This window comes from Myotis brandtii, unplaced genomic scaffold, assembly GCF_000412655.1.
Source record: "Myotis brandtii unplaced genomic scaffold, ASM41265v1 scaffold536, whole genome shotgun sequence".
Classification (NCBI taxonomy): domain Eukaryota; kingdom Metazoa; phylum Chordata; class Mammalia; order Chiroptera; family Vespertilionidae; genus Myotis; species Myotis brandtii.
The window spans coordinates 3,185,615-3,209,179 of NW_005369967.1; the positions used below are offsets into that span (position 1 = coordinate 3,185,615).

The 23,565-nt window shown below is 41.7% G+C and overlaps 1 protein-coding gene across 4 annotated transcripts in view; it reads left to right on the top strand.

Annotated features, from left to right (window-relative positions):
• The window catches only part of EXD2 (exonuclease 3'-5' domain containing 2), an 82,535-nt gene that overhangs the window by 53,196 nt on the left and 5,774 nt on the right, over nt 1–23,565 (top strand). For 2 of the 4 annotated variants that reach the window (XM_005877934.2, XM_005877933.2), the window contains exons 4-9: nt 8,514–8,640; nt 12,569–12,900; nt 14,328–14,434; nt 14,684–14,819; nt 15,885–16,241; nt 18,523–19,882. In XM_005877934.2, the coding sequence (XP_005877996.1) occupies nt 8,514–8,640; nt 12,569–12,900; nt 14,328–14,434; nt 14,684–14,819; nt 15,885–16,241; nt 18,523–18,739 (1,276 nt within the window). In that variant the 3' untranslated portion in view covers nt 18,740–19,882. Of the gene's footprint in view, nt 1–8,513; nt 8,641–12,568; nt 12,901–14,327; nt 14,435–14,683; nt 14,820–15,884; nt 16,242–18,522; nt 19,883–23,565 lie in introns of those variants that run through there. The other 2 variants (XM_014549144.1, XM_014549145.1) reach the window with 1 other exon arrangement.

Below are 23,565 nucleotides of genomic sequence, written 5' to 3' on the forward strand. Positions count from 1 at the left end.
ACAAATGGAAAACCGAAAAGTCATCAGTAAAATGTTGCTTCATCGGCATGAAAGAAAGTCTTTTTGGCATTGAATTGTGACTGGCGATGAAAAGTGGATTTATTTTGAGCGTTTGTCCCAAATGCACAAAATCATGGGTTGATCCAGGTCAACCATCAACGGCGACTACAAGGCCAAATCACTTTGGAAAGAAGACAATGCTCTGCGTTTGGTGGGGTCAGGAAGGTGTGGTGTATTATGAGCTTCTAAAACTAGGAGAAACCGTTAATACTGATCGATCCCAACAACAAATAATCAATTTGAACCACGCAGAAACCGTTAATACTGATCGACCCCAACAACAAATAATCAATTTGAACCACGCTTTGATCGTAAAACGACCAGAGTGTGCCAGAAGACACGGCAAAGAGTAATTTTGCTTCATGATAACGCACCATCACACACTTCAAAACCAGTTAAAGATACGTTAAAAGATCTTGCCTGGGAAGTATTAACCCACCCGCTGTATTCACCAGACCTTGCTCCTTCAGATTACACACGCACTTTCTGAGCAGCACTTCAAAACGTATGAAGAAGTGGAAAATTGGGTCTTTGAATGGTTTGCCTCAAAACAAGAAAAGTTCTATTGGGACAGTATCCACAAATTACCTGAAAGATGGGGGAAATGTGTAGCTCGTGATGGACATTACTTTGAATAAAGCACTTTTGATGTTTCTTTTGAAATTACCATGTTTTCTTTGATTACAAAATCCGCATTATTAACCAGTACACCTGGTCTAAGCTACAAGACGTAAACTAATGGCCCCACTGGATAAATGAGGGCCGCAGATTACTTTTTTGTTTTTCCCCATATGGTATTTTTAGGAAATTTTAGTTTAAATGCAGAAGATGTGTATTTCTGATTTCTCTTGAAAAAATTAGGTGATTTGAATATACTAGGTCAATAGTTCTAGGTGGCAACAATTGGCTGGGTGACCCTGTCCACTTTTGATGAACAAGCTCTATTCAATTTGCCGGAGTCCCCACCTCTCCCATTGTAACTGGGGGTGATCCTGAAGCATGAGTTTGGAAAACCTGCTTTAGGCCAAAATGATGGTAGCTCTAATCCTTTACTTGGAAGAAGAGAGATATCCCTTTCTCTGAGAAGTCTACTTCTACGGAAATTGAGTTGCAATAACCTTTTCATGTGTGTATATACAAGTCCTCCTTTTAATAATATGGACTAAAACAGCCTCTCTCCCTTCCTCAAATGAAACTGACATTAAAGTTTGGAGGCCCTAGCTGGTTTGGCTCAGTGGATAGAGCGTCGGCCTGCAGACTGAAGGGTCCTGGGTTCAATTCAGTCAAGGACACAAGGATTCAATTCCATTTGTGGGCTTGATCCCCAGTGGGGGGCATGCAGGAGGCAGCCTATCTGTGATTCTCTCTCATCATTGATATTTCTATTTTTCTCTTCCTCTTCCTTCCTCTCTAAAATCAATAAAAATAGCCCTAACCGGCTTGGCTCAGTGGATGGAGCGTCGGCCTTCGGACTAAAGAGTCCCAGGTTCAATTCCGGTCAAGGGCATGTACCTTGGTTGTGGGCACATCCCCAGTGGGTGTTGTGCAGGAGGCAGCTGATTGATATTTCTCTCTCATCAATGTTTCTAACTCTCTATTCCTCTCCCTTCCTCTCTGAAAAAATCAATAAAATATGTTTAAAAAAAATAAAGTCAGTAAAAATAGATTTAAAAAAAAGTTTGGAGGATTTAATCAACTAAGAGAAGGCCTGATTAAAATCTGTGCTAATCATAATATTTTATTAGAAAACTAGAGACCTGATGCACAAAATTCGTGCAAGGGGCTCGGCCCTCGCAGCCCTGGCTGCCTCGGCTGGCCCTCGCATCCTGGGCCAGCCCTTGCAGCTGCTCACAGCCTTGGCCAGCCCTCACAGCCCTGGCCGGCCCTCGCAGCCTGGGCTTCTTTCAGAAGGTCGTCTGGACAGTCGTTCGGCTGTTCAGTCTAATTAGCATATTAGCTCTTTATTATATAGGATGAAATGTTATTTTAGCTCTGTAGTTTGGCTTATGTAAATAAAACTCATAAATACATATCAATTTTTTCAAGTACTATATTAAAATATTTACTATAAAAATGTTGAACTCTGTAAAAGTATTTGGAATATAATTGCAGAATCCTCCTTTCATCAGGCCCTCCTCCCTTTGGCACCACCTCTCAGGATGTGCCCACTGTTGCTCTGTAGTTAGAAGCAATGTGTACAGTGGCTAAGCAGAGCAGCGTGTGTGGGTGGGAGCCCCCACTCTGCCATTTACCAGCTGTTTGGCCTTTGGCAAGTTAGTGAACCTCACTATTCATTCCTCTGTCCCCTCATCTGTGAAGTGGAGATAATAATGTTCCCACCTTAAAGAACTGATGTATTGAATGAGTTAAACTATGGGAAGAACTTAGAAATAGTATTTGAAATATAGAGAATGCTGTGTAAATTTTAACTATTACTGTCACTGTCATCACCAGTTTCCATGCTATCATCATCTGATTGGTTTGTTTTTCCAGATCTCTTTCTATGCAATTACAGTCCTCATTATGAATATATAGAAACTAGTGGTGCTCTGAATTGTTTGGCTAAATGCAGAATGGCCAAGTGTCAGAATAAGAATTTGGCCAAAGCTGCGTATGACCAGGAACTTTTCTAGAAATAAAAATGAAGCATTTATCAGACCTTTAAATTTTAATGAAATTTTATTAAAATGTAAAGATTATTGTATTATTAAGCACTTTAGTGGTAAACAATAAAACTTTCTGACACTGTAGTATAAGAAATCTGACATTCTAATGCAAGAATTATACTTAGCACTGTTGCCTATAGGTTGCTTCTGATGTTTGCCATAAGTAGTTGTTACTTTCATTGACTTCAGGGAGGAGTATTTTTAAAAAATTCTTCTTTTCTTCATACTCTTCATATTTTATATTTTTATTCTATGTTAACTAAAGATTATTTATTATGGAGATTGTTGTATATGATTTTGGAATATTTCCTAGTGAAACTTTGAAGTGGCAACGGTGGCATCTTGTTTTTAATTCAATGTGAAACCTTCCCAAATATGAAATTCTTATTTATTTTTGTAGATTTTAGAGAGAGGAAGGGATGGAGAGAGAAAAAAATGTTGATGTGAGAGAAAAATCAATCAGTTGCCTCCTGCACGAGCCCAACCAGGGATCAAAGGACTTTTTGGTATACGGGATGACACTCCAACGAACTGAGCACACCAACCCGGGCACCAAATATGACATTTTAAAAAGGCTAATGACCTAAATGGAATTAAGTAACTAAAAATTAAGTACTGTCCTTTCAATGAGGGAAATGATTTTAAGAATTATGGGCAAAGGAGCCCAGGAGTTCAGCAAAGAGAATACAGTTGGGGCTAGGTAGGATCACTGTGCCTGGATGAGGAAACAGTGACCCAGCCTGTAAGCCGAAGCTTTATTTTATAGTCAGATCACACAAAGCAAAACAAGGGGAGTGGTCAACATGTTTACAATGGTCTTGCGAGTTTCAAATCTATTTCGTTACTCAAACCTTTTTTTGGCAGTACTTGCTGCACCTCCCATAACCCATTAGCTACCTAGGAACAAGGGAGGACTATAAGATCAAGCTTAATTGTGCTAGGAGAGCTCTGCCCTCCAAGCTGGGACTTGTATGTGGCTCTGCCACAGGTCAGTCCAAGGCTTGACCCTATAGCCACTCCCTACAAATAAGCATTTATTACCTTTAGAATTTCTAATAAAACAGAAGAAAGTTTTATGTCTCCCCCAAATCCTTCAATTCCATTAATGAACCAAGACTTTATGCATTTTACCTAAGTGTGTCTGGACCTTTTTATATTTTTTAGTCAGTACTTCTTTTGTGGGTGATGAAATCCATCAATTTATTGCTTGCTTTTTAAGGAAAGACTTTCTTTTCTTCATCATTATGATTTCATTTCCTATAGTACCTGAAGCAGTCCTGCATGTTGTAACACTGACGTGAACCTCCACCTCCAAGCTTCCTGCTCTAAAACTTCTAGTCTCACACTTGGTAACCAGAAATCCAGTTCCACTTTTTATTTTAATCTTTATTGTTGAAAGTATTACACACGTCCCCTTTATCCTGCATTGACCCCTTCTAGCCTGCCCCCGCCCTCCACCTCAGGTCTTCACCACCCTATTGTCTGTGTCCATGGGTTGTGCATATATGCATACACATTCTTTGGTTACTCTCTTCCCACACACCCACCTACACTTGCCTTCCCTTTGGGATTCAACAGTCTGTTTCAATGCTTCTATGTCTGTGGATCTAGTTTGTTCATCAATTTATTTTGTTCATTAGATTCCACATATGATTGAGATCATGCAATACTTATTCTCTGACTGGCTTATTTCACTTAGCATAATACTTTCCAGGTCCATCTATGCTGTTGCAAATGGTAAGAGTTCTTTCTTTTTTACAGCTGTGTAGTATTCCATTGTGTAAATGTATCACAGCTTTTTTATCCACTCATCTAGTCACTGTTTCCTTGTTGTTGTTTTTGTTTGTTTGTTTTTACAGAGAGGAAGGGAGAGGTATAGAGAGTTAGAAACATTGATGAGAGAGAAACATAGATCAGCTGCCTCCTGCACACCCCCCACCGGGAATGTGCCTGCAACCAAGGTACATGCCCCTGACCAGAATCGAACCTGGGACCTTTCAGTCCGCAGGCTGATGCTCTATCCACTGAGCCAAACCAGTCAGGGCCACTGTTTCCTTGTTAATTTTTTGTCTGGAAGAGCTATCCAGTGAAGTCAGCAGGGTGTTAAAGTCCCCTGCTATGATTGTATTGCTGTCAGTCTCTCCCTTAAAGTCCTCTAGAAGCTTTTTTATATATTTAGATGCTCCTATATTGGGTACATACTGTATATCCTTACCAGGGTTATATCCTCTTGTTGGATTGATCCCTTTATTATTATGTGGTGATTTTTATTGTCTCTTGTGATGGCCTTCATTTGAAGTCTATTTTGTCTTATATTAGGTTTGCTACCCCAGGGTTTTTTTTCATTTCCATTTGCAGGGAAAAAATTTTCCCATCCCTTCATTCTCATCCTGTGTGAGTCTTTTGTTCTGAGGTAGGTCTCTTGTAGACAGCATATACTTGGGTCATGTTTTCATATTCATTTAGCTACCATATCTTTTGATTGGAGCATTTAATCCATTATTGATAGGTACCTATTTATTGCCATTTTAATTCTTTATGCCTATGTTTCTCTCTCTCTATTTCTTCTCAATACAGCAGTCCCTTTAGCATTTCTTGCAGTGCTGGTTTGGTGTTGATAAACCCCTTTAGCCTTTTTTTTTTTTTTTTTTGGTCTGGGAAGCTCTTTATTTCACCATCTATTTTGAATGATAGCCTTGCTAAATATAGTAATCTGGCTTTTCATTACCTTGAATACTTCACACCATTCCCTTCTGGCCTGTAGAGTGTCTGATGAGAAATCAGTTGACAGCCTTATGGGAACTCCTTTGTAGGTAACAGCTTGCTTTTCTCTTGTAAGAGTCTCTCTTTGTCTTTAATTTTAGCATTTTAATTATGATGTGTCTGGGCGTGGGCCTATTGGGGTTCCTCTTGCTTGGGACTCTCTGTGCCTCTTGAACTTGTGTGACTTTTTCCCTCACCAGGTTAGGGAGTTTCCTGCCATTATTTCTTCAAATACAGTCTCTATCCCTTGCTTACTTTCTTCCCCTCGGTACTCCTATGATGAGAATATTATTACATTTCATATTGTCCCATAGCTCCCTTAAGTTTTTTTCCTGTTTTTCATTTTGGTTCTCTGATTTTTTTTCTACCCTTATAATTCACTGATCTGATCCTCAGCTTCCCATAATCTTCTGTGTATTCCTTCCAGTCTGTTCTTTATTAATACTATGTCATTCTTATTTCTGACTGCTCTTTTTTCATAGTTACTATACCTTTTCTCATACTGCTAAGCATCATTGCCATCATTATTCTGAACTCTTATCTGATAAATTTATTATCTCCATTTCATTCAGCTCTTCTGGAGAATTCTCTTGTTCTTTCATTTGGGCTTGTTTTTTTGTCTTCCCATTTTTTCTGCCTATTTGGGTTTGTGTTTATGCATTAGATAGATCTGCTGTGACTTCCAATCTCTAATGCAGGACAATGTCAGATGCTGTTTGTGACTGGCCCTGAGCATTCTGTTTGGAGCTATCAGCAATCCACAGCTTATGGCGCCCTCTGCTAGGGCTGGGTGCCTTTGGAAAGAAATAAGATGTGCACCACGGTCTGCTTTTTCTAGCCCCGGGCCAAGAATTAGATCAGGCAAAGACTCAAAGCCTCCAGAGACCGCTTCTGCCTACAGTCTTATTGTTATTTAGTCTTGATTAACCTCAGGCTATCAGCCACAGGTAGGGTGACAGGTTTTCCAACAGGGTGGGTCAATTGCTTCTGTCTGCATGCAGATTGTTATTCTCAGTCTCTTAATGGGCTCAGAAACTCCACAGGGTGGAGCAGGGGGTTTTCTAATAGGGTGGGGCAATTGCAAAACACCCCTCCCCCCAGGCAAAAGCTGCCTGAATGGTAAAGATCTGCCAGAGAAAGATGTCCTCTGCAGTATGAGGGAATGATTCAGCACAGGAATTTGGGGTGTCTGCTTTCTGAACTCTAACCCCAGAACTTCCAACCCTGGCTTCTGCTCACACAGCTCCAGTCCACTCTGCCCTCCCTGTGCTGGAGCCCAAGGTGAGTGGCTGCACACAAAAATTTGTGTGTTGGCCCTGTAAGAGTGTGCTTGCATTTCCAGCCATCTCTCCCTGGCAGACAGAAACCCTACTGCTTTTCACAGCCAGATGTCATGTGGGCACCTTTCTCAGTTCTGGTGCTCTGGGCTGGGGAACCCAGCTTGGGGTTTAGACCCCAGAGTTTTCAGTGGAAATGCCCCACAGCTGAGATATCCCTCCAGAACTTCAGCTTCAGTCTGTGGGAGTCTAGCCAGCCCTTTCGTGCCTCCACATTTACTACCAGTTTCTATGTGGTCTCCACTTTCCATCCTTGGTTATCAGCGTTCACTTCAGCTAGTCTTCAGTGGATTATTTAGGAAGGTTTTTCTGTATTTTAGTTATAATTCCAGTTTAGTCCTGGGAGCATGTCAATGTAGCTTCCACTTACTCTGCAGCCATTTTGGAATCTCCAGCTTCACTTTTGTAGACCAACATGTTCTTAGTTTCACAGTTAACTCTTATTTGGAATCTCTTATTCTTGCACACGTTAATTTTACTACCCCGTAGCTATTTTAACCAGAAAGTGTTTGGAGAGCAGAAAGGATACTTAATTATATTGTATACTAGAGGCCCAGTGCATGAATTCATGCATGGGTGGGTTCCCTCAGCCTGGCAGGCGACTGAGGCCTATGCGGGGGGCCAGCCGGCCAGGGGAAGGGGCCTCGGGAGGTTGGCTGGCCCGGGGGAGGGGCAGCTGGAGGTTGGCTATGGAAGCGCACTGACCACGAGGGGGCAGCTCCTGCAATGAGTGTCTGCCCCCTGGTGGTCAGTGTGCATCATAGTAACTGGTCAACCAGTGGTTCGGTCATAACGGTCACTTAGGCTTTTATATATATATATATAGATAGATAGATAGATAGATAGATAGATAGATAGATAGATAGATTCTATCCCTCAATGAAAATAGCCTTATCATTTTTTCAAATTTGAAGTTATACATGAACAGTAGCCAACTCAAACATAGAAAAATATGAAGAGGATATATAATCATTACAAGTCTCACAACAAGAGATATCACTCACATTTGATCTATTTGTTTCTAGTTATCTCTTTGTGTTTCCTCTCTCTGTGATCACATACCTAGAATCACATACACACATTTATTATGTAGTATATATCTTAACATAAAGGGACCATAGCATATGTTTTCCTTCACAGTCTCTTTTTACTTAACTAATGTATCATGGACATCTTTTCACATCAATGTAGATCCACATTCTTATTTGTAATAGCTGTATATAATTTAATTGCATGGATATTTAACCAGTCTTCCATTGATGGGCATTTAGGTTGTTCCCAATTCTTTGCTACGGTAAATAGTGCTGTAATGAAGATTATTATATGTACATTTGTCCTCAGGCTGAATTTCTAGAAATGGAATTGTTGAATCAGAATTTTCATGTTCAACATTTTGATCACTGTTTATTGTTAAACTGTTTTTCATAAAGGTTGTAAAAAATGCAAAGTTCACAAATGTTAGGTTAAACTGTCTGATTCTTCATGCTCCACCAATACTAGATATAGTTATTTTAAATAAATCTTTGCAATCTAATAGGTTTAAAAATTGTATGATTTTATCTTACTTGATGTCTAGTGAGATTGAATATCTGTCATCTGTTTATTAGTTGTTTGTTTATGTTTCTTTTATCTGCCTGTTCTTTTTCTTTCTCCATTTTTGATACATGATTTTATTTATTTTTTGTAGGAACAATTTGCTCTGTAATGGGCTTAGCCTGAAATCACTTGCTGAGACTGTTTTGAACTTTCCCCTTGACAAGTCCCTTGTACTTCGTTGCAGCAACTGGGATGCTGAGAATCTTACGGAGGACCAGGTACTTCTTATCAGAGTGCTTGAAGAATGGAAGAGTCACTGCTTGTGAAGTATAATTGTTGTTAAAGTTCTAATCCTCAAATATAAGTATTGGGCAGAAGTGCCTTAAAATAGATTCCTTGTCTGATGAAACCAAGATAATTGGTCTAAAATAACGCTTAATGAAATTTTAGGAAATGCAGAGAATAATTTTTAATTTTGACATTTAAAAAAATGGATTGAAACCATAGCACATATGGCCAGGGCTTTTGAACTAGTGGGTTCAAAAAAATGGATTGAGACCATAGCACATATGGCCAGGGCTTTTGAACTAGTTATTATCAGTAACTATAGATAATAAAACATTAGATAACATTATCAGTTACAGTCAAATGTCAGTAACTGTAAGTCTTTCCTCTCAGTCTACTCAGTTTCTCCATAGATGAATCTTCTAGTCTTCTGCTCAAGAGGTATAAGCCCCACAGCCTATATTCTGATGGCTGAGTGAGGGAAAGGTGCTGCTAGTCTCACCATTCAGTACCTAGACTTTCCCAGAATCCCCTCTTTTTCAGGCGACATTTTGCCTCCAACCTCCACCATGCCTGGTTTTACTAGGTCCAGATCCTCTGTGATTTAGCCATTATATGACTTAAACTTGTCAAAAACCAAATTCTACACATTGAATAAAACAAGATGAGTTTATTTATTTATAATATATTTTATTGATTTTTCACAGAGAGGAAGGGATAGAGAGTTAGAAACATCCATGAGAGAAAAACATCGATCAGCTGCCTCCTGCACACCCCCTACTGGGGATGTGCCCGCAACCAAGGTACATGCTCTTGACTGGAATCAAACCTGGGACTCCAGTCCGCAGGCCGACGCTCTATCCACTGAGCCAACCCAGTTAGGACAAGATGAGTTTATTGTAAGGGTTTCAACTTGCAAGCTGGGAAATTCAAGGCTACAGGAGCAATGAGTTCTGAGTTGCTCACAGATGATGGTAAATGTGGAAGTTATTTGGCTTTTTCAGCTTATTGGTTATCTAGTGGTCTTCTTCCTTATTTGGATCCGGGTAGCTGAGACAGGAACAAGGAAGTCCAAAGATGGTATGAACAGACTTGGTGTTTGGGTATTGGTTGGCGTCCTCTGCTAATTTCTGAGGAGAGCTATAAATATTCCTGCAATTTATGTTAGGTGAAGTTTTGTTTTCTTTAATGTGCCTGCTTTGGCCCGTTCCATTTTGTCCCTGACATAAATGACTCCATTTTAGTTTTGGTTTTACAAACTTTTACTCTTTTGGGTTAGAGAAGGAGTAATTGGCCCTGTGGTATAAAGAGGTCTGGGGTTTAAGTGTGCTTTATGGAGACTTTCACCTTATCCTTCTGTTTTCACCCCTATGTGTATCCTTGCTTTCACAGACAACTGCTGCCTCCCATTCCTTATGCTTTGCCATTCTTTGTGGCTCAAATTAATTTGATTTTTAATTTTTGGCTTCTACCCCCTATTATAGGTCTAGGTGTCAGCCTTCTCTTGGTGGCCAAGTCAGTTACCACTTGTTCATCCTTCCAAAATGTTGTTAATGGAGTTAGCAATAATTAGTATCTTTAGGTTAATATTATCCTGTGAGAGAGTTCTAGGAATCAAATTATGTGAAATTGGTTTCTACAGCCATTTCTGATTTGCTGTGACCCTGAGTAAGTTACTTCTTTGTGCCTTCGTTTGTTCATTCATTCCTTCTTTGCTTCCTTCCTCTTAATAGTTTTACTGAATTGTCTCTCGGCCTTTTGACTAAGATCAAGTATAATAGTTTTACTGAAACATAATTCACATACAATAAAATTCACCCATTTAAAATGTACAAGTAAATGGAGTTTAGTATATTTACAGAGTTATGCAACCATCATCACAATCTAATTTTAGAACATTTTCAGCTCCCCAAAAAGAAACACCATACCCATTAGCAGTCACTCTTCCCTCCCTCCTCCCCCAACAGCTAGGTTTGGTGGAGTTGTTTGAAGCACAAAAGTTTTTTTTTTTTTATAATAGATTTTTATTGATTTCAGAGGGGAAGGGAGAGGAAGGGAGAGAGATAGAAACATCATCAATAAGAATCATGGATGGCCGCCTCCTGCACGCCCCCTAGTGGGGATTGAGGCCATGACCCAGGCATGTGCCCTTGACCAGAATCGAACCCAGGACCCTTTGGTCCGCAGGCCAACGCTCTATCCACTGAGCCAAACCGGCCAGGATGCACAAAAGATTTTAATTTTGATGGGGTCAGTTTTTTATTTTTTAAAAATTATTCATGCTTTTGGTTTCATAGCTAAGAAATCATTGCCTAACTCATAGTCATAATCATTTGCTCCTCTGTTTTCTTCTAAGAGAAGAAGGGTCCTGGGTTCGATTTTATGTTTTCTTCTACTTTTATGTTTTAGCTGTTACACTTAGGTTTATGATCCATTTTGAGTTAATTTTTGTGTGATATGAGGTAGGGGTTCAACTTTATTCTTTTGCATGTGGATGTCCAGTTGTTCCAGCACCATTTGTTGCAAGTGCCTTGGTTTTTTTTTATCACTTGAAAAATAATGTGTTGAAAAGCACTCTGAACTTTTCACATTGAAGTACACTCTTTTCCAGTGGGAGACAACTTGCTGATAGATATGTAGATTGTTGGGTCTAGGTGGAAATTTTATTAAGCATTTAAAAAATCCATACTAATAGTTCAGGCTTATTTTTGTGTGTGTGCTTTTTAAATTTAATTTTTAAAATCCCCCCCCCCATCATCATTTATCCCCCCAAACCCTCTTCCACCTCCACCCACCCTCTTCTCCACTGCAATCACCACACTGTTGTTCGTGTCCATGACTGGCTTGGTTATTACGGTGAATTAAAGTAATCTTAGCCCAGCTGGTATGGCTCAGTGGTTGAGCGTCGACCTATTAACCAGGAGGTCACGGTTTGATTCCGGTCAGGGTACATGCCCAGGTTGGGGGCTCGATTTCCAGGGGGGTTGTGCAGGAGGCAGCCAATCAATGATTCCCTTTCATCATTGATGTTTCTATCTCCCTCTCCCTTCCTCTCTGAAATCAATAAAAATATATTTTAAAAAATAATAAAGTAATCTTAAAGTCTTTATAGCCTTTTTGAGAAAAGCTACTAATTATACCGTTGACTACTTTTATTTATGATCAGCTTGCTTGTAACCAGTTGCTTGGGAGAATGACTTCTCATTATTAAATAAATAAATTCCAGAAATGGGCTTTGTGATTTTTAAAAAATATATATTCTTATTGATTTCAGAGAGGAAGGGAGAGGGAGAGAGAGATAGAAACATCAACGATGAGAGAAAATCATTGAAAGGCTGACTCCTGCACACCCCGTACTGGGGATTGAGCCCGCAACCTGGCGTGTGCCCTTGACCGGAATCGAACCCAGGACCCTTCAGTCCATAGGCCAACGCTCTATCCACTGAGCCAAACTAGCTAGGGCAGTCACACAGGCCTCTTAACAAATGTTGGTCTCAGCTGTTCTAGATGAGACTATCCCCAAAGTGAAGTTCGTGTACTAGTTGTCATACCTGTGGTAACTACCCTACTCCAGATTTGAAAAAAAATCTGTCCAGTGGGTTTGGTAGCAGATACAATAAAATTATGCAAACAGAAAGAAACCTCACTGATTTATATAGATTAGGATTTTCAAGCATTTAAAGTAAGTCATTATTTTAACTATTTTAGTTAAAACATAGGGAACATGAGGATTCATTACACTATTTGATTTGCTTTTGTATAGTTTTACATTTTTCATAATAAAAATTTTTTAAGAAGATGTCTAGGTTATCATACATCGTGAATTAGACCTGAAAGTTATTTATATCTTTGTGATGACTTTGAAGTTGCTCGCTCTGGTTTGCCTTCTAGATTCCACTGATCTCTGACTTTTCTCTTCAGGTAATTTATGCTGCCAGGGATGCCCAGATTTCAGTGGCTCTCTTTCTCCATCTTCTTGGATACCCTTTCTCTAGGAATCCAACTTTAGAAGAAAATGATGACCTCATTGGCTGGAGAAAAGTTTTGGAGAAATGCCAGGATTTGGTAGACATCCCATTCCGAAGCAAAGGAATTAGCAGATTGGGAGAAGAGGTTAATGGGGAAGCAACAGAATCTCAGCAAAAACCAGGAAATAAGAAGTCTAAGGTCGATGTAACGGTGCCAGGCAACCATCAAGGGAGAGACCCCAGAAAACATAAAAGAAAGCCCCTGGGGGTGGGCTATTCTGCCAGGTAATTGACTTGTTTCCTGTCTAGTAAAGTGTCAGAGGCCCAGCCTCCAGCAAAAGGCACATGTGATATCTCACCTTGGGAATGGGAGGAGGCATGTGGTAAGGAAGCAAAGGTTCTCCATGGGTTATTATTCTTCCTTTCCTTCAAGGACATTTGGAGCTATCCTTCGATTTATTTGTGTACTTTTCTCCTTTTCCCCTTTTACTTTTTTTTTTTAATCCTCACCTGAGGATATTTTCCCATTGATTTTTAGGAAGAGTGGAAGAGAGAGGGAAAGACAGAGAAAAACATTGATGTGAGAGAAACACATCGATTGGTTGCCTCCTGCATGCGCCCCGACCAGGACCTGGGCTGGGGAGGAGACTGCAATCAAAGTATGTGCCCTTTACCGGAATCAAACCTGGGACCCTTTGGTCTGCGGGCTGATGCTCTATCCACTGAGCCAAACCGGCTAGAACCCTTTTTACTTCTTCATTGTTGGGCAGTTGGGGTGGAAATGAGGAGAGCTTAACTTAGCTTTATCACTGACCCTGATGACCTTAGACCTGTACTTTCTCCAGTTCCTGCAATCAAAGTATGTGCCCATTACCGGAATCAAACCTGGGACCCTTTGGTCTGCGGGCTGATGCTCTATCCACTGAGCCAAACCGACTAGGACCCTTTTTACTTCTTCATTGTTGGGCAGTTGGGGTGGAAATGAGGAGAGCTTAACTTAGCTTTATCACTGACCCTGATGACCTTAGACCTGTACTTTCTCCAGTTATAAATGAAGGTATAATTAATTATTCCTGCTTGCTTCAGAATAGCTGTGAAAATGAATAACATGAAGTGCCTCATACTTTTCAGGAGAAATGTGTCTGATTTCTTATTCATTTGGTATTTGACTATTTAGAATGGCATCAGCTCTAAGCCAATGTTACTCTCTAGCCAAGGAGAATTTTCCTGTACAATTTATGCCCGTGTTACAGAAAGATGACTAATAATCTCTGGTCCCTGTAGCAAAGTGCCTTCAGGAATTGGATAATTAAATTGAAGCAAGTGTTGCGTTTGAGCCAGAAATAAACCCACGTGGCCCTCATTACTTTAACTTGAAGTTCTTTCATTTTAATTTACTTGGTTTAATCCAGTGATTACTCCATAGGGCAATTTTCTTGGTGCTCTGTTTCTGCTTATTTTCACAATAGAACTTAGTCCCTAATGTCCCAATCCATGCATATTAAAACTAGAAGTATAAACTCTTCATTTTTATTTCTGTTTCCTAGCCCAATGCAGATGGAGGCATTAATATGCTTTCTTCCCATGTTTAGTTTTGTTGTCCCTGGTGTTGAGAATAGCCTGGCTCACTCAGAAGAGAACGTGGGAAGATGACTGATGCCTTGACCAATAGTTAGCTTTCAGGTTTAGCCCTCTTTCTCTCTTCCCTGCAGAAAATCACCGCTCTATGATAACTGCTTCCTCCATGCTCCTGATGGACAGCCCCTGTGCACTTGTGATCGAAGAAAAGCTCAGTGGTACCTGGACAAAGGCATTGGAGGTTTGAGATTCAGCTGTCATATTTGATCTGTAAATTAGGTTTGTGTGGGCACTGGCAGGAGTGGGGAGTGAGATGAGGGAGAGGGATGGATAGAAGAAGGCAGAGAGACCTTGAGTCACATGGGACGGGACTATTCAAGACCCAGAAACAGTGATGTCTGCCAGGACAGCCGAGAACAATTAAGGTTGTTTTTCTTCTCTGGGGCACAGCTGAGCAGGCAGATACTAACTAAGACTTATTTTCTCTAAGAGCTGGTGAGTGAAGAGCCTTTTGTGGTCAAGCTACAGTTTGAACCTGCGGGAAGACCTGAATCCCCAGGAGACTACTACTTGATGGTTAAAGAGAACCTGTGTGTAGTGTGTGGCAAGAAAGACTCCTACATTCGGTGAGTGTGGGTTGCCTGCTTGTCTGTCTCCATGGAAATTGCCTTTGTAGCCACATGCAGAGCCCTCAGGGGCCTTGCTGGCGTCTGCCCACTTGGCTGAGAGACTGGTCCTGAGGGTGGATCCCAGTTTCCCTGAGAGTTTTGCCACTCGGCCTGGCCTTGCTCTGGTGCCCCTACCCCTCCTGAGCCCAGTTCTGAGGTTCTGGAATGCAGTACTCTTCTCAGTAATGGCTTGCCAGAAAGAGAGGGGTTCCCTTTTGCTCACCAAGGAATGGAGAGCAGTTCCTTCAGAAGCTGCCTTTCTCTCTGTCATTATAAGCCTCCCCCGAGGGGCTCGCAGGCTTTCTGCTCTGTGGGACTGTTGGTGCAGTACCCGGATGACCCGAGGCTCCCTCTGGAATAGTCTGGGAAGGCCGTTCTGTAGTGAAGGTGAAGCTGCCTGTTGAGCCTGGGGTGCCCAGACACAGGCTTTCTCCTGGGCTTCTGGGGGGTAACTCATGTTCTTCCTTCCTCCCTTGAAAAGTGAGACAGTAGTTGTTGCTGCCAAGAGTTTTTCTTGAGAGCTTAGTTTTTAAAAAATAATGATGGACTTTGATGAACCAGGGAAATAATCTTAGAGTAAGGGATTCTTCAGATGAAGGAAATTGGCTTTTTCAGGTCACCTGGCTTCCAGAATTTCAGGAGTAGAGGTTACCTGCTACATGCTTTGAGAGAGTTGTTTTCCAGCTGTTAAAGTCCGTTAGAATTTCTTTTCATTTCTCTGATACTTTTCCTTCTGGGAGCACAATCTTCTCAAAGGTTATTAGCCTCCCCTACCCCTGACCCTCCCCTGAAGCCTGAGAGCAGGTAGTCTTTTCTCACTAAAGGAACTTAGGGCACAGGTAGGTAGGTGGGCCGAGTGGAATAGGTAGTATTGTTTTTATGTCCTCCCTGTCGGGTTGTGGTACCCAAGGCTTCACAGTTATGTTCAGGCCCAGATCAGAATCCTAGCAGCCCCCGTGCTAGCTACAGGTGTGTTCTGTGTCTTATGCTAATGAGCACTGCCTTCTGGGTGGGCTTGTTCAGGAAGAACGTGGTCCCACACGAGTACCGGAAGCACTTCCCCATTGAGATGAAGGACCACAACTCCCACGACGTGCTGCTGCTCTGCACCTCCTGCCATGCCATCTCCAACTACTATGACAACCACTTGAAGCAGCAGCTGGCCAAGGAGTTCCAGGCCCCCATTGGCTCTGAGGAGGGCTTGCGCCTGCTGGAGGACCCAGAGCGCCGGCAGATGCGCTCTGGGGCCAGGGCCCTGCTCAACGCCGAGAGCCTGCCTGCTCATCGAAAGGAGGAGCTGCTGCAAGCTCTCAGAGAGTTCTATAACACAGACACGGTCACAGATGAGATGCTTCAAGAGGCTGCCAGCCTGGAGACCAGGTACAATGGACAGTTCTGGTCAGAGAAGGAGTGAGGATTAATCCAGTGACATTAACCCTGACTACTTAGTGGGAACACTTGCCAGGGAGGGGGGAGGGGCCATTAGTCACTTAGGTGCAGTGCATAATCTCATGATTATCCAGGTATCTAATGGCTTAAAATATCACGGGGGTGGGATAGAACAATCTATTTGAGGATTTCCTTTCTATAGGAGACTTTCCTTCTATCCTTGACCCCTTTAAGTCATATACTTACATCTATTTTCATGATTAGCAGGAAAGTTGAAATGCAGTAGAGCTGTGCTTTATATGTTTAGTGCAGAAGTAAATCCTCAAATCAGCACATAAAATGAAAATAATAATCAGGAAATGCCCTCAAATCACTGAAGTTGTCCATGAAATACAGCATGTGTGGTTTTGTGTCTCACCTCATTCAGGTCTGTGGGAATTGTGACAATGGATTCATGTTTCCTGTTTCACCTGCACTCCAGGGTACTGACCCACTGATGGAATGCTGGCCAGAATTCTATTACTATTTTCTCCTCTTTCCTTCCTTCCTTACTTTCTCAGACCTCCTTCTCCATTAGTACACAGTTGAATTCATATGCCTATGTGGTCCTAAGAAATGAATGGGTCCGTAGCTCAGATGATAAAAACTCTGGGCTACCTGCTATAGTTCTGCTTCTCAACTCACTTTCTTCAGAAGTCCTAGGGGTTGAAATAATTGAACTGATAAGTTCACAAAACCCTGTTAGTGATGCTGGTTGCCTATAATATTTTTGTTATAAAAACCCCCCAAATACTTTAACTATAGCAGCAAATATTTACCAAACAAATATTTATAGATATATTAATCTATCTAGCAGGCTACTAACACTTACATAACTTGCTTTGATTATTTCTTCTAACAGACCCTATGAAGTAGGACTTAGGCTTCTTACTGGTAACTAACAATATATCTTACTTTAAAAAAATCAGAGTTAAAAAAAATTTATTACCGAATTTTATTCTTAATGAGGTTATAGAATACATGTTGTTTTCCAAGTTTCATATTAGATACCCTGTGGTTAAAATTAAGTAACTTGCCAAGGTCATATTAGAAACTAATGACACTGGCTCCTTTAACCGATTCCCAAATGTATTTCCTAAAGCCACCAAACTTCCCCTTTCAGCCACAGACCTTTCTAGTATTTATCTTGCTGACTTGGATGTCTAGGACCAAGAAGAACAGCTGTTTTTGGAAAAGAGAGACAAGTTAGCAGGGTGCTCGGGAGCTAACTAGTACAATGTCTAGAAATACTCAGAAGGCACTGATGCTGCTAGTCTGGTGGGGTCTTGGGAGGATGAGAGGGGCGTGGGTGCAGGGAGAGGAGCTGCGTCTGCGGGGCAGGGAGCTCCTGAGAAAGGAGATGTTTATTCAGAGGAGGTGAAAGCACTGTTCACCTGGTTTCAGAGCAGGTTTTAAGGCCCCTCAGCCTAGCTGGGAAGGAGGCAGGGATTTGTTTTCCTATTAAACAGCACCAGCTGCACAGCGAGCCACCACAGCATTTCACTGTGACTAAAACACTTCTCATGATGTGATACTTTCATGGATGTGATACTTCCCATGATGTGATGCTTCTCATGATGTGATACTTGTCATGGATGTGATACTTCCCATGATGTGATGCTTCTCATGATGTGATACTACTTCTCATGGTGATACTTTCATGGATGTGATACTTCCCATGATGTGATGCTTCTCATGATGTGATACTTTCATGGATGTGATTTGGCATCCCTTTTGTGAGGAGGAAGGCCCTAAAGAAATGTCCCCCCTTGCATTTTACATTACACTGTTATGAGAAACTGGAACACAGGTAAACAGCCTGGTTTAACAGCCTCATATAAACACTGGGCATGGTTCAGGATGAATAACTTGAAAGAGGCGTGAGCTGGTAACTGAGCACCCTGGAGTACGTACAGGGCCAGCATTCTCCACCCTCATCAGCTAGACAGGAGGGCCCTCTAAAGGGGGTTGAGCACGATGCAGTGGTTTTCCCACAAGTTCAGCTCTGAATCCCCAAATGCTCTCTGTTGAATTGTGGGCAACATGCCCAAACTTAAAAAAAAAAGGCATATATGAGAAAGAGGCTGTTTCGTAGACATTAAAGTAGCCCCCATTAGGAGTCTAGCAGCATCCCTCACACTTTGGAAGCCTGTGGCCTGCAGCATTTGGGGTTGTCTGTGAGACCGTCCTGTGCCCATTTCCCTCAGACCTTGTGTACTTTGTATCTTGGCAGGATTTCCAATGAAAACTACATTCCTCATGGGCTGAAGGTGGTGCAGTGCCATAGCCGGGGTGGGCTGCGCTCCCTCATGCAGCTGGAGAGCCGCTGGCGTCAGCACTTCCTGGACTCCATGCAGCCCAAGCACCTGCCCCAGCAGTGGTCAGTGGACCACAACCATCAGAAGCTGCTCCGGAAACACGGGGAAGACCTTCCCATCAAGCTGTCGTGATAGCTGCTTTCCTCCCAGGTGAGGACAGCTGGGAAGCTGGAGCCAAGGTGGAACCGTCACCTCTTCCCGTTTTAATACGTTGTTAATTGTCAAAGCCTGTGATACAACTCCGAATACTAACCCATACTGATCCCAGAATGCTTCTGGTGGATGGAGCATGGCTCTTGTTTTAAGGGGAGCTTATGGTTTTAGTTGGGCAGAATGAAAATTCTTTTTTTCCCTCCATTTTATTTTATTTTTGTGGACAAGGAGGGTCTTGAATTTATTTTACTCTTCCTCTTCTGCCTTCCTTGTGCAGATGGCAAATGAAGGATTCTCCCTGAAGTGACTTGTCAGGACTCTCAGGTTTTTTAATACATTTCTTCCCTGTTCAGTATATTGATTTATCTCAAACGGCTAAGCATTTCAATCCCGTCAGGCTAGGAGGGGAGAAAAATTTCTTCCAGGGGGTTGGAGAGGCGATCAAGGGTTCAGATGAATTTTCCCAGTTCAGCCTCATAATTACACATTCTTTGGCTTATGCTCTCCCACAATGCACCTGTTTGGGATCCATTCCCAACTGAATCACTTCAGTTGATTTCACACACTTGCGCTTGCTCCCCTCGACATGTCAAGGACCAAAGCGACAACGTCCTTACTTTGCTTCCACACTAACACTAGAGAGAATCGTTTTCTAGAGACAGGCCTCCCACCAGGTGGGGCAGAGAGAAGCCTCAGCACCATCCCCCCAGAGAACTTCGATAAGTTGCTGTGCTTTTCCTCTCATGCTGTTCATTGTCTGCTGGTTGCCATCCTCCTGCCCATAACTGCAAGGCTTTTAGCTTAATCCCTTCCTGGGCAGAAGATTATCTTTTCTCAGAAGCAGTATCCAGTCCCTCCAGAGTTCTGTTTCCATCGATTTGCAGTACTGACCTCTTTCCAGCACTTAATTGTCTCCTGGAGTCTTTGGTTGCAGTGAGGATCTCTCCACCTCCCCCCATGCCTGGAACACTGAGATTAACTTATTTGTTTAGATGTTAAAACAGTGGTGTTTTTTTCTTCCAAAATATGAGGTCGCCACTTTAAGCATGAAATCAACTTGGGAATTGTGCCCAAATTGGTGATGGTTGCTCTGATAAATAAAACTTCTAAGCACAAAACTTACTGACTGTAACTGTAAAACTTTTTTCTTCATAACTTTATAAAGTTGGTAAACATTCTTGGGGGAAGAGATAGTCGTCCATGTGGCAGTACCATCGTATGTGGGCATGGATGGATACACACACACACAGTGCAGCTTTGGCAGGTCAACAGCAACCCACAAACACACATGCACATCTTACATGTTGTTCCTCTGCCCCTTCATTCCAACTTGTCCTCAAAAAGGCATTTCTGGGATCTAAGCTAGAAATCCTTAAAAATGAATAGTACCAGGCACTGTGGGGACCATATGTTCAATGCCTTAGGTTATTATGGGGCCTGTGTCTCTGACCATATTGCATGGAACTCATGGAGACGGACAGGTGGTCATGCAGTAGTAAGACTTGCCACAAGGTGGCACTCAAAGATTTTGTTATATATTTCTTCTTGAGAAGAGACTTTTATACATGGTTCCTGAACACAACTCATGATTTATGTTTCAAAATTTATGGACCTTAGCCCTAGTCAGTTTGGCTCAGTGGATAGAGTGTCGGTCTGTGGACTGAAGGGTCCCGGGTTCAATTCCGGTCAAGGGCACATGCCCAGGTTGTGGGCTCAATTCCCAGTAGGGGGCATGCAGGAGGCAGCAGATCAATGATTCCCTCTCATCATTGATGTTTATCTCTCCCTCTCCCTTCCTCTCTGAAATCAATAAAAATAGATTTTAAAAAATGTATATACCTTATTTGGGGTCATTTTGATAGCTTTATAAGAAAAACTTCCTCTGAAACAGGGATTAGGACTCTTTCGTTCTCTTCCCTTGTGATCCTCATGCTCAGAGGTAAGAGACTCGTACAAGGTCAATTAAGGTGCAGGTCAGTTACCGTAAGGTGCAGTGGTTGCTGTGAGAAGAAGGAATGAGGTCCCCAGCAGAGCTTCCTGCAAAGCCCAGTAACAGCCAGCAGCCACGGTAGAGGAGGAAGCTAGACTGGCACACGAGGTGTCTCATCCTTTTCAGAAGTTATTGTGTACATTTGAGTCTTCTGTTCACTGAGTCAACCTTGGACTTTATTTATTTTTAAAGATTTTTAGAGATAGAGGAATGGAAAGAGAGAGAAAGAAACATTGATCGGCTGCCTCCTGCACCCCCCCCCCCCCCCCCAGGGATCAAGCCCACAGCACAGGCATGTGCCCTGACTGGGAATTGAACCTGCAACCCTTCTGTCCACGGGAAGATGCCCAACCAGCTGAGCCACACTGGCCAGGGATAGTCAGCCTTGGACTTTAGCAGCCTTTCCCTAAGGCTGACAATTGCTATTTTAAATGAGATATTTTAAATGAGATATTTTAGAATAGGCATACTATAAATACTTACTTTTTTTTCTTATACAAAAGTAATGTATGTTTATTATAGATGAGTCTGAAAAAAGAATAAAAATAATCCATCTTACCTCCATCTGGAACAGAGCTAACCTTTGCTGATATATTTATGCGTTTCCTTTTGGTATATAAAAATGCATGTAATATATGTATTTAAATCAAGTTGAGAGTCATACATATATACAGCTGGGTATCCTATTTCCCCCCCTCACTTAACATGGTATCACAAGTAACTAATTTTCTGTATCTTTCAGTATTGGAAAGTAGATCTCTCGTGGTTCTACCTGACTTTAGTTACCCATTCCCATACTTGAAAATTTTGGTTGTTTCAGGTTCTTTGTTAGTTAATATCAGTGATGCTGTGGTGAACTTTCTTATGTATAAATCTTTGCCTATGTCTTTAATAATTTCATTAGAATAGAACCCTAGAGATTGGATCGTGAGGAGGGGACTCATATTGCTGGTGTGAGTACAAGTTGAAAGCGTCTCTAGGGATGTGTTTTAAGGGACTGCTTCTCTTTGACCCCGTGGCTCATGTTCCAGTGCATTTGCGGAGCTTCTCTGTGAGTAGCGGTCAGAGGACAGTTCCCAGCAAGGGCCTCTCTGCATGTTCCGGTCAGAGTCCTTTCTCTGCTTCCCTCTGTGTCCTGCTCTCCATCGCCTCATTTGCCCTTTGCAGTCAATGTTTTTTGGAAAAACTGCTTGTTTGAAAATAAAAATAAAATGAAAGTTTTTATTTTAAAATAAAATTTATAGATTTTTTTTTCTGCTAGACAAGCAATTGGTGATTTACTATCTGAAAGTGAACAAAGTATAATATTCAGGGATTTGTTGCTTCTTAAGAGTGCAGACATAAGTTACTTATTCTCACCCCTGTCACGAACAGAGATCAGATGACAAAATGTGTTCTGTTGAAATAAAGCCATTTTAATCCCTCATTTTAGACTCTTAGGAACCCAGCAGGCAGAAGGAGCTTTTTTGTTCAGCTTCCTGTTCTGCCTGTTAGTTCGGGCTCTAACATTTGACTGTAATTTAAATTCTTAGTTTACCTTGCCCCTCTGAGTTTTTTACTCATTCATTTATCTTTTTTTTTTTTCATTATGTCTCATCCTCATGAGAAGTATCACTTTTTATTTTTTTAAATTATTTTTTTAAAATATATTTTATTGATTCTCCACAGAGAGGAAGGGAGAGGGACAGAGAGTTCGAAACATTGATGAGAGAGAAACATCAATGAGCTGCCTCCTGCACACTCCCCACTGCGTATGTGTCCGCAACCAAGGCACATGCCCCTAACCGAAATCGAACCCGGGACCCCTGAGTCCACAGGCCAACGCTCTACCCACTGAGCCAAACTGGTTAGGGCTCACTTTTTATTTTTAAAGGAGATAGTTTCTCAGTTTGCTACTTACTAATTATTATATATTTTTAAAGGATTCCTCTTTCTGATCTTTTGTCTCTTCTGTTGTGTAGATGGTCATTTTTAGAGTACCTGATCCCTTAGGAAAACAGTGAGAACCAGTTTGTTTTTGTTTTTTTAGTTTGTTTGGGTTTTTTTTTTTTTTGGATGAGAAGGTATAAGAATGATTCTTGCCCTGACTGGTTTGGCTCAGTGGATGGAGCCTTGGCCTGCGGACTGGAGGGTCCCGGGTTCGGTTCTGGTCAAGGGCATGTACCTTGGTTGCAGGCACGTCCCTAGTGGGGAGTGTGCAGGAGGCAGCTGATTGATGTTTCTCTCTCATCGATGTTTCTAACTCTCTATACCTCTCCCTTCCTCTCTGTAAAAAAATCAATAAAATATATTTAAAAAAAGAATGATTCTTGTTATGATTAACTCTTGATCATAACATAAAAATAATACATAATCTCCCAAATATTTTTAGTTTAGAACTCAGTTATAATTTTCAGGTATGCACCAATGTTGCCTCCTCATGCTGGAGCCTAATACCTTCTGCCTGTCCCTAGTCCTGGAGCAGTTTTGCTTGAGGCACCAAGGCCCTTGCTTAAATCCCAGTACATTTTTTGGGAAGGTGGGAAGTACATCAGCCCATTGTTTCCTACTCATCAGCTGTCTGCAGACAACCCATTGGAGGTCCCTAGACACTGGGTGGCGGGAACAAATGCGTATCGCTGGGGGAGAATCAAGAACTGACTTCATTTGCACACATGGAGTGTCAAGGACCTGGTTCATGCATCCTGGTTTGTCCCTCTTCTAATGTGGGGCACACTGCCTTGAAGATCATTCTCTTGAATGGAGTGGTTAATTGCACACACTCCAGACTGAACTCAAAGCATCATCCTCCTTCCTTATTTGTTATTCATTCTTA